Source organism: Anarrhichthys ocellatus, unplaced genomic scaffold (genome assembly GCF_004355925.1).
Source record: "Anarrhichthys ocellatus isolate YVR2014 unplaced genomic scaffold, GSC_Weel_1.0 scaffold34, whole genome shotgun sequence".
Taxonomy (NCBI): domain Eukaryota; kingdom Metazoa; phylum Chordata; class Actinopteri; order Perciformes; family Anarhichadidae; genus Anarrhichthys; species Anarrhichthys ocellatus.
In genome coordinates, this window is record NW_022280064.1 from 1033639 (window position 1) to 1048165 (window position 14527).

Below are 14527 nucleotides of genomic sequence, written 5' to 3' on the forward strand. Positions count from 1 at the left end.
CTGCTGTTCGTCTCCTCCTTTTCGATCGCATCTGGTCCGCTTCCCTTCCTCCGGTTTTTTGGGGCGGCTCGGCTTTTGGCAGCAGCAGAGGGGACAGGACAGGACAGAAGATTGTAGCGGCGCATTAATGAAATTAGCGCCGTAGTTGGTTTGGGAGTATCAGGCGCCAGGCACCGGGGCTGGGCCGGGGTTAATTAGCTGGCAGCAGGCCTCTAATTGGGTCAGGACCGTGTCAGGCCCCTGGCTCTGGCCCTACAGGGATTGGATTACACTGTCGGGGGACAGACAGCAGGGGGAGGGAGAGAGGGTGTATGGGGGGGGGGGTTGTAGTGGCGGAGGAGGGAAGGGAGGTTCGAGAGGGAGCTGGAGGGTGCAGTGGAAAAGGGGGGAGAGAGGAGGGACAGGGGAGTGTAGCTTAATCTGCCAGCAGGAGGTACGGAGAGGAGGCGGCGATGGGGAGGGCTGGCCGGGTGAATACCGCAGTTAGACTGGATTGGATTTAGGCGGGGCAGGTGGTGAAGCTTGATATGTGTATCCATAGCAACAGCAGAGTGGTGTGACACCACATGGGATTTGCTTGTGTTTTGGGGTGTGGTCTCAACGCAGTCCTGGTCCTCGTCAGTCCACAATTATAAAGTTGTTGTTTTTGTCTTTTCTGGTTAAAATTCTGGATGTAATAACAATCAATAAGACATTATGGAGACGTGGGGGATGGGGACACCTTGATATCTGATGCTTATCCATTATGTGTTATCCATTTCGGTGCATTTGAATCCACATTTTATTTTACCGCTCACGTATTCAGAAAAGGATCCCAAATGTTCTGCCGTTTGGTTTACATGTGAAGTGTTCTCAGGCCGTTAGCTTCATATCATGAGACTGCGTTGACTGATTTTGACTGATATTGACTAATATTCAACGACTCTTGAAGGCCAATTCATGTTAAGCGCCTAACGAGTTAGATGTACAGACGTTTTAATCCTTCTAAAGGCTCCATAATTCATGTTACATGAATGGTTTATTGCATCCAACGGCCATGCATTTCACTGCAGCCACATGTAGCTTGTAATGTGAGCCATAAGTGTTACGTTGGAACGAGACGGACCTCCAAAGCCCTCCCGAAAATCCCAATTATTCATTTTCTTGGCTTCGCTTCGATATTTAGAAATAGGGATTTTCTATATGCAGCTCTAAATGTTTTGACCTCGGCCACCTCTCTCTCTGTAAAGCCACATCGCTGGGATTTAGGGAGTTGCAGGGGCAGAGACGGCCTCGCCATTTCTGTTGGACATCTGTTTCCCTGCTCTCCTTTGATAAGGTAGCATCTTTCTTTGTTCCACTCAGTTCTCTGTTGGCTAAAAGCAACTGCGTTTCAAATATGTTAGTGATCAGATGGTTCCCTCAGCGTGAACAGAAAGATCAAAATGTAGGAGCAGTCATCAGCGTAGTCCAATGTCACACAGTGGCTTTCTTAAAGAGCAGCTCTCCTATTAATGGCCGCCTTCATAATCCAGGCATAAACAAAAGGATTACCCCGGCTGACATGTCTCTTAATACAGAAATAATAGTATCTAACTGCTTAAGATGGGATTTTCAGATTTACAGTTTTTACCCTTCAAGAATGAGATTAAATACATACCGTTCAGCCCTGTTTGGCCACAGAAATCCTTAGATAGGAGCTTCAACCCTTCTCCAAACATGCCATAGGAGTCTGGAGGCTTAAATGCATAATCTGCTAGAAACGGATTGGTGGCAGCTCTTGAGCAATATTGCCGTATATAAGCATTTTCCGTCTTTGCCAAGTGGTGGTTTGCATCTGGGCGGTTGGTATCGTGGCCCACAGCACTGTCTGGTGCCCTTGACTGAGCAGCGGCCCTTGGTTCGAGTGGCACCTGTGGTGAGGGCCCCCCGAGTCTGAATTTAACCACAACATCGGCGCCGCCACCGTGCTAATACCAGCCCGCTGCAGCCGGAGCCACCGCAGACCTCCTTCACTCTCCGTCTGGACCTTTTTCCTTCACCGCACACATGTCTAATCCTCCGCACGTCTCACGCTCGCTTCCTTCTACTTTTCGGCTGCCCCACTTTCTCGACGCCATGGCCAATTATAGGTCTTTGATGGCGGGATACAGCGTTTGTGTACCTCAGGGAGTGCAGTGCGCTGGTCTCTTGGTACATACCGAAATGAGCCACAGCAATCTGAAACAACTGCATACCTAGTAAATCTATGGTTATGTTGGATCTGGTTCAGATTTAGTTCATTGTCTCTTGCTAGCAGTGTGTTTTAAGTATCTTTTATTATCCCCTATGTCCATTTTCCCTTCTTTTCCTCCACCTCTCGTCCTCTTCGTTCATTTCATCTCAGCTATTTTTATTTACTCTGAGGACTGACAACAGTAGTGAAAAGCACTTTGTCCGTAATACACCAGTTGTGTGGAGGAAAACCAAACATGTTGATTCAGAAGTCGTCCTGTCAACACTTGGGGGCTCTAGGACTGTGTGACAAGGCTGACACCACTCCACAGTGACCTGTAGGTGAGCTCTCCAACACTTCCCCAGAGTGTTTCCCCTGTTCATCTCTTCTATTAGTTCCTCTTTAACACCTCTACAGGGCCTGACCTTTTTTTTTTTTTTTTTGGTGGGGGGGGGGGGGCAATACTAAAGTGTCACAGGTCAGGGTTCAGTCTGAGTACACATTAGCATAGAATGCTACTGGTTTAAATAGAGAAAGATCCAGTTTGTTGGATCATGGAGCATACTTTAGCGCATGTTATTGTTTTTACGCAATGATTTCTTATCCGGGTTTTACACGTATTGTTGTAGGAAGTTGTCATATTCATGTATTATCGCAGCCTCAGTTCTGACCGTGTGTTTTGGATTAATGGAACGGCATTTTAACGCGGTTGGTTACATTACGTTGACAAAGCAAGGAAACAGGACAGGGAAATATTTAGAAGCCCAGGTTTCGGCTATACAAAAGGGGCTTGGGAACAAGTGTCCAACTGGTGTGCGAGACGGCCGAGCCTGACTCTCCCACAGGGACTCTCTTGTAACCCCAGGCCCCGACCCCGTCACCCGACCCTGGACCCGGCCCGAGGTTCTCCTCACTCCGGGTCACGACCCCGTGGTCAAACACCATAGTGTGCCTGTTGCCCGGGTCGATGGCGGCCCCGGCCCTTTTCTCATTCTGCCATTGTGCCAGATGACGTTAATTCCTCATCAGCTGGACGTGGAAGGAACCACTTGAACAGCAAACCCTGGATCGGATTGCTCTCCATGGTCTTTTGAGGGCCGAAGAGCACCTGATGTGGTGTTGGCAGTGACGTGACCGAGGCCAACTGCAATGGACTATTTGTTTGTCTTTTGTGCCATTGTGTGAGATGGAGTGTAAATCACTTTTTCTCACAATTTCTCTCTCCTTCTTGTTCTTTCTCTTTCTCTCTCTCTCTCATTCTCCATCACTCTCTCTGTGCTCTCATCAGCAGTCCAGTCAATAAGGGCACATGCTTTATTTAAACAATCACCAGATTAGAGACAGATTTAGGAGTATTGATCCCCAGGCTGATCCGCTCTGGTGAAAGGGTCTTTATCCTGGAGAATAGAGTCTTATTGAAGACTTGTATTGATTAGGGAAGAGTTAATAACCTCTGAATTGATAGGGCTGCTTATCTGTATTCTGCCAGTAAGCAGACATATTATGAAAGATGTCAAGTAAAAACAATACATTGGGTAATAAAGGAAAAGATTGACACGACACTTGGACACAAGAGAAAGGCATTTTTAACAATCTCACCGTGTCAAATGCATCTCGTCATTTACTCGCGGTAGTTTGGGTTTTCACGTCTTTTTGTCTCTTCCTCTTCTAGATAAGGAGAGCCTGATCACGGAAAGTGGAAAGCTCCACACCTTGGATATCCTGTTGAGTCGGCTAAAGACCCACGGACACAGAGTCCTCATCTACTCCCAAATGACCCGCATGATAGACCTACTGGAGGTATGAACACACACACACACACACACACACACACACAACTACCACTAATCAATTCCTAAAAAGGAAAAAATCTTGCTCTCTGAAGACACACCTTTAATTTGTCATTTGCATATATACCCGTGTTGCTCCGAGCCAGTTGTTGAACTGGTCAGCTTCCACTAGCGAGGCATTGAGCTCCAGTACCTCTAATCAGCCTGCCTGTCCCTCGTTAGCGGACTCATTAGATGGATAATTAACAGGTCAGGGCTAATTAGCGGGGTCTCATCTGCAGGGGGAGGCAGCCAGATGGGAGGGATGACTGGAAGGAATGAGGAAAGAGGCGAGGTGGAGGCTAGAGGGGCCGATGGGAGTGGCATGGCCTTGGGGTTAGAAGAGAGAGACATTCTGCAGAAGACAAAGGTCGTTTTTAGAGAGGGAGAAAAGAGGGGAACAAACGAGGAAAGATCGACATAAAGCCAGAAATAAAAAACTCCAGGGTGTTTTTGGGGACTTTTATTACTTTTATCTACAGAGGAGAAGTAATCTAAGCTGCATTGATGGGCACAAAGTCAACACCGATACGTCATCATATTGTTGAGGTAATTTATGAACAAAGACAACCACTGCATCAAACACAGAGGCACTGTCTCTGTTTAACATCCTTGGCTAGCTGTAATCCGTTTCGAAGTCGGGGGCAATCGGGTTTAAGTTAAAATAATTTGTAAAATCTGAGTCACCGCACTCTGAAGGAAAAGTAATGACTCAAAGCAATTCTGCCGGTGACCATGTGTCGACAGCAATAGACTATTGTTGCCTCTGTAGTTGTTTCAAACATCATGGTGGAGCCAAAAGCCTCTGGCATGATGTCACTGGGAACTCCTTCCCCATTCACACGGTGCGGTTTAATTCATACAGGAGGATACAAAAAACGAGCTTTAGCATGTGGAGATATTAAATGACCTATATCTGATACAGGATTTTGGCCGGACTGATAGGGTTAATGTTCTTCTCACAGACTGCCCCACCAAGGTATGTTCTCCAGGTCTAATGAGGCAATGTTACAGTAGAAGTGACCTCATACAGTCATGTGGGGCTGTGACAGCGTCTCCTTTACTGCTGGGTTAAAGAGATTCACGAATGAAATCATGTATTCTCCCACTCTGGCTTCAGTTTTCCTTGATCATATCATCTTTCTCTTCGGTCGGGGATAAAGATTCTGCAGATGGAGTTGATTTTCTTTGATTTTGAGTGTGAAGGAGAGGCTGATGCTAATCTCCATCATTAGCGTCATTGTTTTAGTCGCCGGTCAGCCGTCCCAGTCTCTTCTGGTGACACCGCGTAGTCGGATGATGGATCGCTGAGGTCCGGGTGGCCTGACGAAAAAATAACATTGTCGAATTTCTCTGGCAGCAGCCGATAGTGGAGCAGGACCGCCAAGTCGCTGCCCTCCCCGCTTGAGTTGTGTTTCTGCGGCTGCTTCGACAGCGCTGCTTAGATTGCAGTGCGGGCGAGAATGCCCACAATGACTCAGAGAATCAGCAGCAGAGTTTTGTTTATGGAGTGGGATACAGTGACCCATTACGCAATTCAAAGCATGGATGAGACTGTGACTGTTTTATGATACATTCTGACTAAATACAAAGAAGTAGTGTGCATTAAGAGCCACGTCATAGGGATCATGGGCAGTGGAGTTTTATTTTTCGTGAATGTTAACTTGGAGGCTCTGATGGATGGATAGTGTTGCTAGTTATCAGACTTCGTGCAGCTCCCTTTGGAGTTACAAAAGGCTTCATACAACTTGTTCCTACTCCTCAAGACCTGTAAACAGACTTTGAGTCCATGGCTGGTAGAATAAGTTGGTATTGTTTATGTTATGGCACTGAAAGCAGTTATGACACACTGATGTGAAATGCAACACACCCAACATTGGCAATCTACACTGTTTGTGCTGGCAAACATGTACCCATAGTGCCACACTTACATGTTCTTTTCTCTTTATGAAATATTTTTAGCGTTTGGGAGTCGAGTTGGGAACAGACTGTTCACTGTGACACTATGTTCCAAATCTGAGAACCGCAATAAATACACACTGTGTTTCTTGACTTCGGGGGCTCGTTATTGTTTGGGAAGTTGAGAACAAACTGGCTGCCACGCCATGCTTTTTTAGTTTTTTTGCACATCCAAGTGCCAACTCTGAAGGTTTTAAGTACATTTGAGCAGAGGCATAATATTAGATGGAAAAGAGGAAATGCTGTCATGCTTTGTAAACTGTTCTCCCATGCCTCTCTCCTCCCATACATCATTTCAAGTTTGTTGTCGTTGTCAGACACCACAGCCATAAAGATTTTGTATGTTCTATAATAGGCTGCTGACAGGTGGTTGAACAAGATTAACATTCTGACCAGTTAAAGGTTGAACGTTCCAATGAAACGCGTTACAAAACCTGTGAAAAACTGCAGAAATGAAGCCGTGTCACTTATGATTAACACCAACCCAAACAAAATACCAGAGAAAATTGCCAGCTGTTGAGGTAAAGGTTTCAGTGTGGCAGCACTCTCTGAGAAAGTCCACACCAGGACCCGACGAGCTTTAAATCATGTCGGCGGAAGGTTGCAAAGATTGTAACAGACTCACGTCTGAGAGGCCTCAGATCTACTTCTGAAACCTTTTTTTTTAAGATTAGGAAGGCTGAGTAAGGACATTCTGTAAGAGCAACAATACCCGCAACATCCTGCTGGCAAGCCATCAAAACCCAATTCAACAAGGTTAGCAGCATTTCGGCGAGCGCCGGGCTAATGGTCCCTAATGTAGTGTTCACTCGGAGCAGATGGGGCTGCTGGAACAGAGCCAGGAGGGCAAGCCCTGCCGGGACTGAGGCCCCGAGAGTCATGACAGGGGTTGGGAGGGTCACAGAAAACATACCGTCAAATCATGGATATCGTTGTGAATGATTGCGAGGGGTGAGTCGTGATGTGCGCCAGTATTTGTGGCTGGTTCATGGGTTTTAGGGGCACTGACATGTTTGAGTGAGAAGGTCGGGGGTTCAGGGCAGTGCTTAAAGAGAGATCAACATGTCACCTCATCACTGCTGTTGCACTTAAAGAACCCCTCCCTTCAGACCTAACACCCACCCACACACACACACACAGCTTAGCAGACATTTGGGGGGATTGAGTATCAAATTCTGCATTTCTCAGTGTCTCTCTGGGCTGGGAAAGAGGTTTCAACTCCCTTAAATGTGCATAAGAAATGTGGGATTTTGATATGTTGGAGTCAAAGTTTCTGTCAGACTGAACTTCTTACATTGAAGATTAGTATTTCTCAGCAGGTAGACCTGCAGGGCTTATCTGCTCCTCAGAGAAAGACTCAAGTAGCTGTGCATGTTTGAGATTAACTTCAGAAAAAACATTTTCAGATTCCTGTTTCTTCAAGTTTTGGATGCCGAAAGGTTTTAGGTTCGTTGGGTTCAAAATGAAAACTAAAGGTGATCCAGGAAGGTCTAGTTCAAATCCATGAATTCAAAAACCTTATTCATGAACTCCATGCAGCACTGGATCCAGTTATTTTTATTAAAGCAGTTTTAAAAGTAACTGATTGTATATGACAACTTATCTACAGCAAACATTTTCTAATATTTCAATCTTTGGAGACACTGAACTGGGACGGCACTACACCGACTTCTGGCAAAACAAAAGAATGAATGGGGGGGATAAGTTCAACATCAAATAATTGTGTCATCGGTTTTCTCATTTATGTTCTCCCGTCTCTCCAGGAGTACATGGTTTATCGTAAGCACACCTACATGCGGCTCGATGGATCGTCCAAGATTTCTGAACGCAGAGACATGGTGGCTGACTTCCAGAGCCGGTGAGTAAAGGTGTGTGTGTGTGTGTGTGTGTGTGTGTGTGTGTGTGCGTGAAACCAAACACCGGCTTTTTGACACTAACTAACTGTCAATCCGCTATTTTGTATATTGCAGCAATCAGCGAATGGTTTAATCTTACACGCGTACGTCCAAATATGTTTGTGCGTGTATTTCCTCGTGAGTCCACATGGTTTACATTAGTGTTCAGTTCTTGGCTTGGTGTGTGGGGGGGGGGGGGGTGTAGGTGTAGGAGTTTGTGGTTTGTCGACCACTCTACTGTTGGCATCAAGTACACGTTTCATTTCAGTTTTGCTGACAGCCTTAAAGTTCGGAAGTGACATTTTTGACATTGTAACTTAATTTTGTGCCATGATACTGTATATGGATATTTGTACTTGTAAATGATATCTTTCCATTTTGTGTGCCCTCCCCCCTGTCTTCCCCCTCTGCAGGACGGACATCTTTGTCTTCCTGCTGAGTACGAGGGCTGGAGGGCTCGGCATTAACCTGACCGCTGCTGACACTGTGAGTCACCGGAAAAACACATCGATACAATAGCGAAGCTTAAACTCTGCACATATCTCCTGAATAATGCAGTGAACATTCCCTGCCAAGTTCTTTTCTTTTACTGACAGAGCCATGAAGATAGTTTGTGATGACCAGTGTTTCAGCATCAATAATATGTAATGACTATATAGTGTGCGTGCGTGCATTGCAGGGGGTGATTATTCATATAGAAATGATGATCTTTCTCTGTGTTTATAGCATCTCTCAGCATACTCTCCCTTTGTGTCCCTAAAGCCCTGTTCAAGTGGGATTAGCTTTCATGACAATGACTTTGAAGTGAATGTTAACACGGGACATCTGTCTCGTTAAAGCGGCGTTCACTTGGGATAACACATTCCTCGTAATAGCTCCCAGGAATTACAGAGAAGGGGAGTGTCCGCATCGTGTCCGGCCTGTCGTCGGTAAACGATAAAAATACAGCAGAGGGAAAAAAAAAAGTAAAGTTGAGATGCTTTCCTCCAGGTCATCTTCTACGACAGCGACTGGAACCCCACGGTGGACCAGCAGGCCATGGACAGAGCTCACAGGCTGGGTCAGACCAAGCAGGTCACCGTCTATCGACTCATCTGTCAGGGGTCCATCGAGGAGAGGATCCTGCAGCGGGCCAAGGAGAAAAGCGAGGTCTGAAACGCAAGCACTCAATCAGCCAGCGCACAAAATATGACAAATTCCAGCAAAGCAATAGAGTAAACAACACAAGTAAATGACTACATTATTTGTTTTTATGTAATAAGATCCAAAGGGTGGTGATCTCTGGAGGCAACTTCAAACCAGACTCACTCAAACCCAAAGAGGTGGTCAGCCTGCTATTGGACGACGATGAGCTGGAGAAGAAACGTGAGTATTTTAGGCATCTTTGTCTTCATTTAATTCAGTTTTCTTTGCTCAAAAGCTGATCCTCAAAAAAACGAATAACAAAGCCATTGTGTCTTCTCCTGTAGTGCGTCAGAGACAGGACGAGAAGAGGCAGGTGGAAGAGTGCAGCAAGGTGAAGGAGCGCAAGAGGAAGAGGGACAAGTACGCCGAGAAGGTACAGCACAACGCGATCAGCAGGAACCTCGAGTGTCAGCAGTCATCTCAGTCTGCAGAGCTAAGAGACAGGAGGTGTAGAATACGAAGAAAGGATAGAACAAATGTGGGATGTGAAATAGAAAATAAATGAGGTGAGAATGGAAGGAATGAGGTAGCGGGGGAGGAAAAGCAGAGGCTGCATTAACACCTCGCCAGTACTGACTCCAAACGGTCCCTAGAAGAAACACCTGCAGGGTTATTAAAATCATCACCCTCTTGTGAGCATGACTAAGCTCAGCAAACTTAATTGCATTCTGGATATTAAATTTGAATATTTATTATATATAAGTATATAAGTTTGTCCTTACGTTAAAGCAAGTGAAAAGTCAGTCACCAGAAACAATCAGATTTGTTCTATTTGGGTCCACCATTAAGAGCAAATTTCATGGAAATCCAACCCATTCCTTTGAGATACGGTTTAATGGTTGTGTCAACATCCGTTTCTAAGCAGCAGAAGAAGAACGAGGAGACCGAGACCAAGAAGAAGAGGGAGGTGAACCTGGTCATCTCTCATGCGCCCTCGGGAGACAACTCCAACCTCTCTGCAGACGGAGACGACTCCTTCATCAGCGTTGAGATGGACTCGGCCATGCCCAGTCCCTTTAGTGAGGTGAGGGAACCCAGGGGGGAGGAAGTAGAAGGGTGTGAGTGTCCTTTTATTGAAATGAAGGAAGTGGAAGAGGATACAAGTTCTGTATATGACTGAATGAATGTTACAGAGAGGGGTAATGGCTGCTCCATCAGGATACTTTGGCGTGAATCCACATCCTTTTTTAATTATTGATTCTCTCTGTCTCTATGTCACTTCTGCTTCCCCTCCTTAATCTGATCATTTCCTCCACTCTTACTTTCTACATCCTATCTATTCCATCCGTCCTTCCCTTCTTCCCGTGCCTCCCATCCTCCGATGCTCCCTTCCTTCTCCTCGTTCCTTCTCATCGTTCCTCCATTGTTTCCCTTTGCTGTACCGGCCCGGTTCACTCGTTCCCTGTGGTGCTGACTCCCCTGCCTTTGTGTGTGTGTGTGTGTGTGTGTGTGTGTGTGTGTGTGCGTGTGCGTGTGTGCTCCTGTGCACGACCAGATCTCCCTGAGCAGCGAGCTCCAGCCCGGCTCGTTACCTCCGGACGCCGACGCGGACGAGAGCAGCAGCGACATGCTGGTCATCGTGGACGATCCGGTGTCCTCTGCGCCGCAGTCTCGCGCCACCAACTCCCCCTCCTCCGTGTCTGGATCCGTCTCTGACAACATGAACGGTGAGCGGGAAAATAGGTTTCAGCCGAGCTTTGACTTTGAAGCGTGAGTGAGTGAAACAATACACTGTACAGTCGCTAGTGCCTTATTCCAGGAACGAATGACTGAAAACGGGATATTGTCTCTATTTTCCCCCGAAAATCTGTTTTACTTTAAGCTTCAGTGATTGCAGTCAGTAAAATATTAAATGAACTCTTCTTATTATGCTACTAAAAAGCTCTAACTCTTGGGTAATAGTCATTTCTGTCATGAAAATTGTCACATTTACACAGTGGTGGAAGTAATTAAGTACAGTTACTCAAGTACAAGTCATTTAGTACAATTCTCAGATACTTGAACATCAGTATTTCTATTTTATGCAACTGTATACTTCTACTCCGCTACAAGTACTTTTTACTGCACCACATTTAACTGGCATCTAGGATTACTGTTTCATTTGCAGATTTAAATTAATACAAAACATTTGATCATTTTTATAAAGAAAGTGTATTAAGTAGCTCCAACAGTAAAACAATAAAATGCTGCTTAATCAAATGCTTGCCTCCTATAGGGACATCATACACGGTCAAAATGTTCATGTTTGATGGTTTCCTAATTTCAGATAATCTCGCTGCATGCAATCTGTCATTCTAAAAACTCCAAATGTGCCAAATAAAGCATAACCGGTGTGTTATCTGTGAGGCAGAACAGTGTTGGAAATCAAATCTGTGTGACTCGCATGTAGGTCATTACATCATGTTCTCTTGCGTCCATTGAGGCAAGTAGTCTGTTACCTCACATGTACTACGCAGGTGATTATTTAGATTTAAGAGGGTTTTATTTTGGCCGCAATGTTTCAGTATGTTCCGTACTATGAGATCCAGATAGTTTACATCGCCTGTACAGTATATCTGTACTTTGGATGCGCTGCAATAAGGTAATCCCTCCTAAATACATGCTGCTCTGTGGAAACCCATTTGGGACGTTTGCCGATATGTTAAGAGGCTCCTGCCAGGGAGATTATTAACAAAGCCTCAGCGGGCTGGGAGAAAGTTAGTGCCTTCAGAGAAGCGAATGGCGTTGTGATGATAGGTTTGAGAGAGAGAAGGATGGTTAGAATGAGGGAGCAATTGTGAGAAGGGAGGAAGGGCAAGATTTAGTCTTGGAGGGAGGTTAAGAGAGAGGGATTTGTGGTGGGGGACAGGTTTTAGTGAGAGAAAAGGCTCATTTCTCCTCAGAAAAAGGGTTGTTTATACAGTGTTTGCATGGAAACATGCAACAAAATGTAGACCAGTGGGGAGAGTAGGGAGTCAGAAAGAGGGGGAGAAGGTTCTGGAGGGATTAGGCACATTACCAGTGAGGCAAACACTGGCTCTAGTTCTGCAAACAGTTTGGAAAATGAGAGCAATATTTTGGTTTTTGCCTTAGCTTGTACTTAGGGTAACGATGAGTAACGATTAGTAGTAATTCTTCTGTATTACAGGAAAACTATCATGTCAGGGTCTTTCAAGGACTGTGTATATATGCCAAGCTTGCCAAACTTACTTTATTTATGTATCCACTCTCTACAATATATATTCAAAGAACTTGTACTACTGGCTTTGGTACAAGGATGGAAAAAAACAGAACAATTTCTGATAGTTTTTACTTTTATGTGCTTGCCTTCCCTTCCTCAGGCGTTTCAGCCTCGGAAACAATCAGTCCCGGCAGAGGCAGGTCTGGGCGGAGTCGGGGGCGGCCGAAAGGATCCGGAGGCGGGTCGAAGTCGGGAGGGAAAGGACGTGGGCGCAAGTCAACGGCGGGCAGTGCGGCGGCCATGGCAGGAGCGATGGCCGGTGCGGCGGCTGCTTCTGCGGCAGCTTACGCTGCTTACGGTTACAGTGTTTCTAAAGGTTCGTGAATGATTCATATACGCTTTGCGGAAGGTCCCGCTAAAGTAGGTGTCTCCAGGAGCACCATGGTAGTAACCATACCTATGTCCGTCCCACCTTCCAGCAGGCCTCGCTGCGTCCAGCCCCCTGCAGCCTTCCCTGGGCCGGTCCGGTACTAGCCCCGCCTTCAACCCCAGCAGGAGCTCCTCCCCCCAGGCCAAAGGAGGCGCCTCTACGCCGAGCCCCCACAAACAGCTCGCCCCCAGCCACCACCACCACCACCACCACAGCAGCCACGGCGCAGTCAGGAAGGGCAAGGGCCCCGGTGGTCCTGGGGCTCGATGATGCACACTGTACACACACACACACACACAAATGTGCCCACACACACACTCCGTATAGAACACACACAGATAACTGACCTACTCTCACTGTGATCCCCACAGACGCCCTATGCCTAAACTAACATGAAATACAGTAGATAGTAACAGAGGCTCACTACCTGGAGGACCATGCTGTGTCTGCTGGCTCAGCAACTAAAATTACCCTCTTCACACCTACGCGCACACACACACACACACAATCATTTGAAGGTACAGTCCCTACCAGCCTCCACATTTCTTGGTTCAGTTTTATTTTAACGTGTCCGGGTCAGCGGACAAAATCCGCCTTGAGTATTTTTGTTTGCATTGCAGCAAGAGTATTTCCAAGTGCTTCTCTGAGAAGACCGACTGTACTTTTCTCGCCGTGACAGGAAATTCTTCGATTGGCTACCGAGCTGTGACAACATAAAAGTGAACCGACACGTGTAGCTTCAAGGGCTTTGAAATGTTTTGCCAGTTTAGGGAGGCAAAGGAGTCACTGTCAAATGCACTGAGCCACGTCTTCCTTCTTCTTTTTCTTTTGTTTGTTTGTGTTGTTAATTCTCACACATGTACATTAGGTTATTTAATTGTTGTGTAGATATGCTCAGTGCAAACCGGTGGATGGTTCTTCATTTCACAGAGCTGTGAACCGTATACCTTACCACCCCACACTTTACCAAACGATAGCTCGACAGCTTTTCTACTAAAGCGCCTATTTTTGTAATAGATGATGCGTGCGAGTACCCATACCAACATGGCAGGTCTTAACATTTTGCAAATCTTTTGTCTTTTGGAAATTAAAATCGATGATATATTTTTTTTTGTCCAATGGGAAAATGAACGAATGGATGATGTGAAAATTATATTCCAAAACGAGGCGTACTGGTTGATCCGGCAATGCTGCTAACAGTAAATTTATCAATTCACTCAGATTATTTGGTTGTCTTTATTTAAGTTATTTGAGTTGTATTAAAGCAAAAAATGGGCAATTCATGATCGTTGCGAATGAGGGTATTCATCTGTAAAACTGTGTAAATTGTTCTGAAGCCATTTTTACTTGTCAGAGATTGCTTTTTGTGATGAGGAGTCTGCGGTTCTCTTTGATGTCATTGATGTTTTAGCAACAAACGTTTGCATCAGTGTCCTGAGTTGAGCACTACATCTGTTACAGGCTTGTTTGTTTTGTGTTAATAGTGTGATTAAAATTCGATGTTCTATATTGCTGTACATATTGATGAGAGCGACATTTCCTTTGGCTTTTCCCTCATTTGCCTGTCTATTTTTATAGGTCATGTGTACATATGAAGAAATGCATCTGCCATTTTACTAACAGGAGGAGCCAACTGAAAATAAAAGACTGCTTACTCAGCCTTTCTGCTTGTTTTTAATCTTTTTGTTTTTTGTGGTTTTTCTTGTAACTACTTTTTACTGAAGAAATAGTCCCTATGAACCTAAATAATTGGGACTTTGTTTTAGGAAAGACATGTTGAGTTTTCCTAATATAGTTTTAGTGCTTTTAGCAGCCCAAACCAAATTCCATTCAGCTCCATTTCATCTGGGATGGAGGTGGAAATGTCAAAGGCAT

At 45.5% G+C, this 14527-nt stretch overlaps 1 protein-coding gene across 7 annotated transcripts in view; it reads left to right on the plus strand.

Moving 5' to 3' along the window:
• Positions 1-14310, plus strand: part of ino80 (INO80 complex ATPase subunit) — a 31721-nt gene extending 17411 nt beyond the window's left edge. For 2 of the 7 annotated variants that reach the window (XM_031865998.1, XM_031866002.1), the window contains exons 28-37: positions 3867-3994; positions 7746-7840; positions 8291-8363; positions 8868-9026; positions 9140-9242; positions 9326-9435; positions 9925-10086; positions 10558-10729; positions 12383-12598; positions 12702-14310. In XM_031865998.1, coding sequence (XP_031721858.1) covers positions 3867-3994; positions 7746-7840; positions 8291-8363; positions 8868-9026; positions 9140-9242; positions 9326-9435; positions 9925-10086; positions 10558-10729; positions 12383-12598; positions 12702-12922 — 1439 coding nt within the window. In that variant the 3' untranslated portion in view covers positions 12923-14310. The remainder of the gene's footprint in view (positions 1-3866; positions 3995-7745; positions 7841-8290; positions 8364-8867; positions 9027-9139; positions 9243-9325; positions 9436-9924; positions 10087-10557; positions 10730-12382; positions 12599-12701) is intronic. The other 5 variants (XM_031866001.1, XM_031866004.1, XM_031866003.1 and 2 more) reach the window with 3 other exon arrangements.
• Positions 14311-14527: the final 217 nt, after the last annotated feature.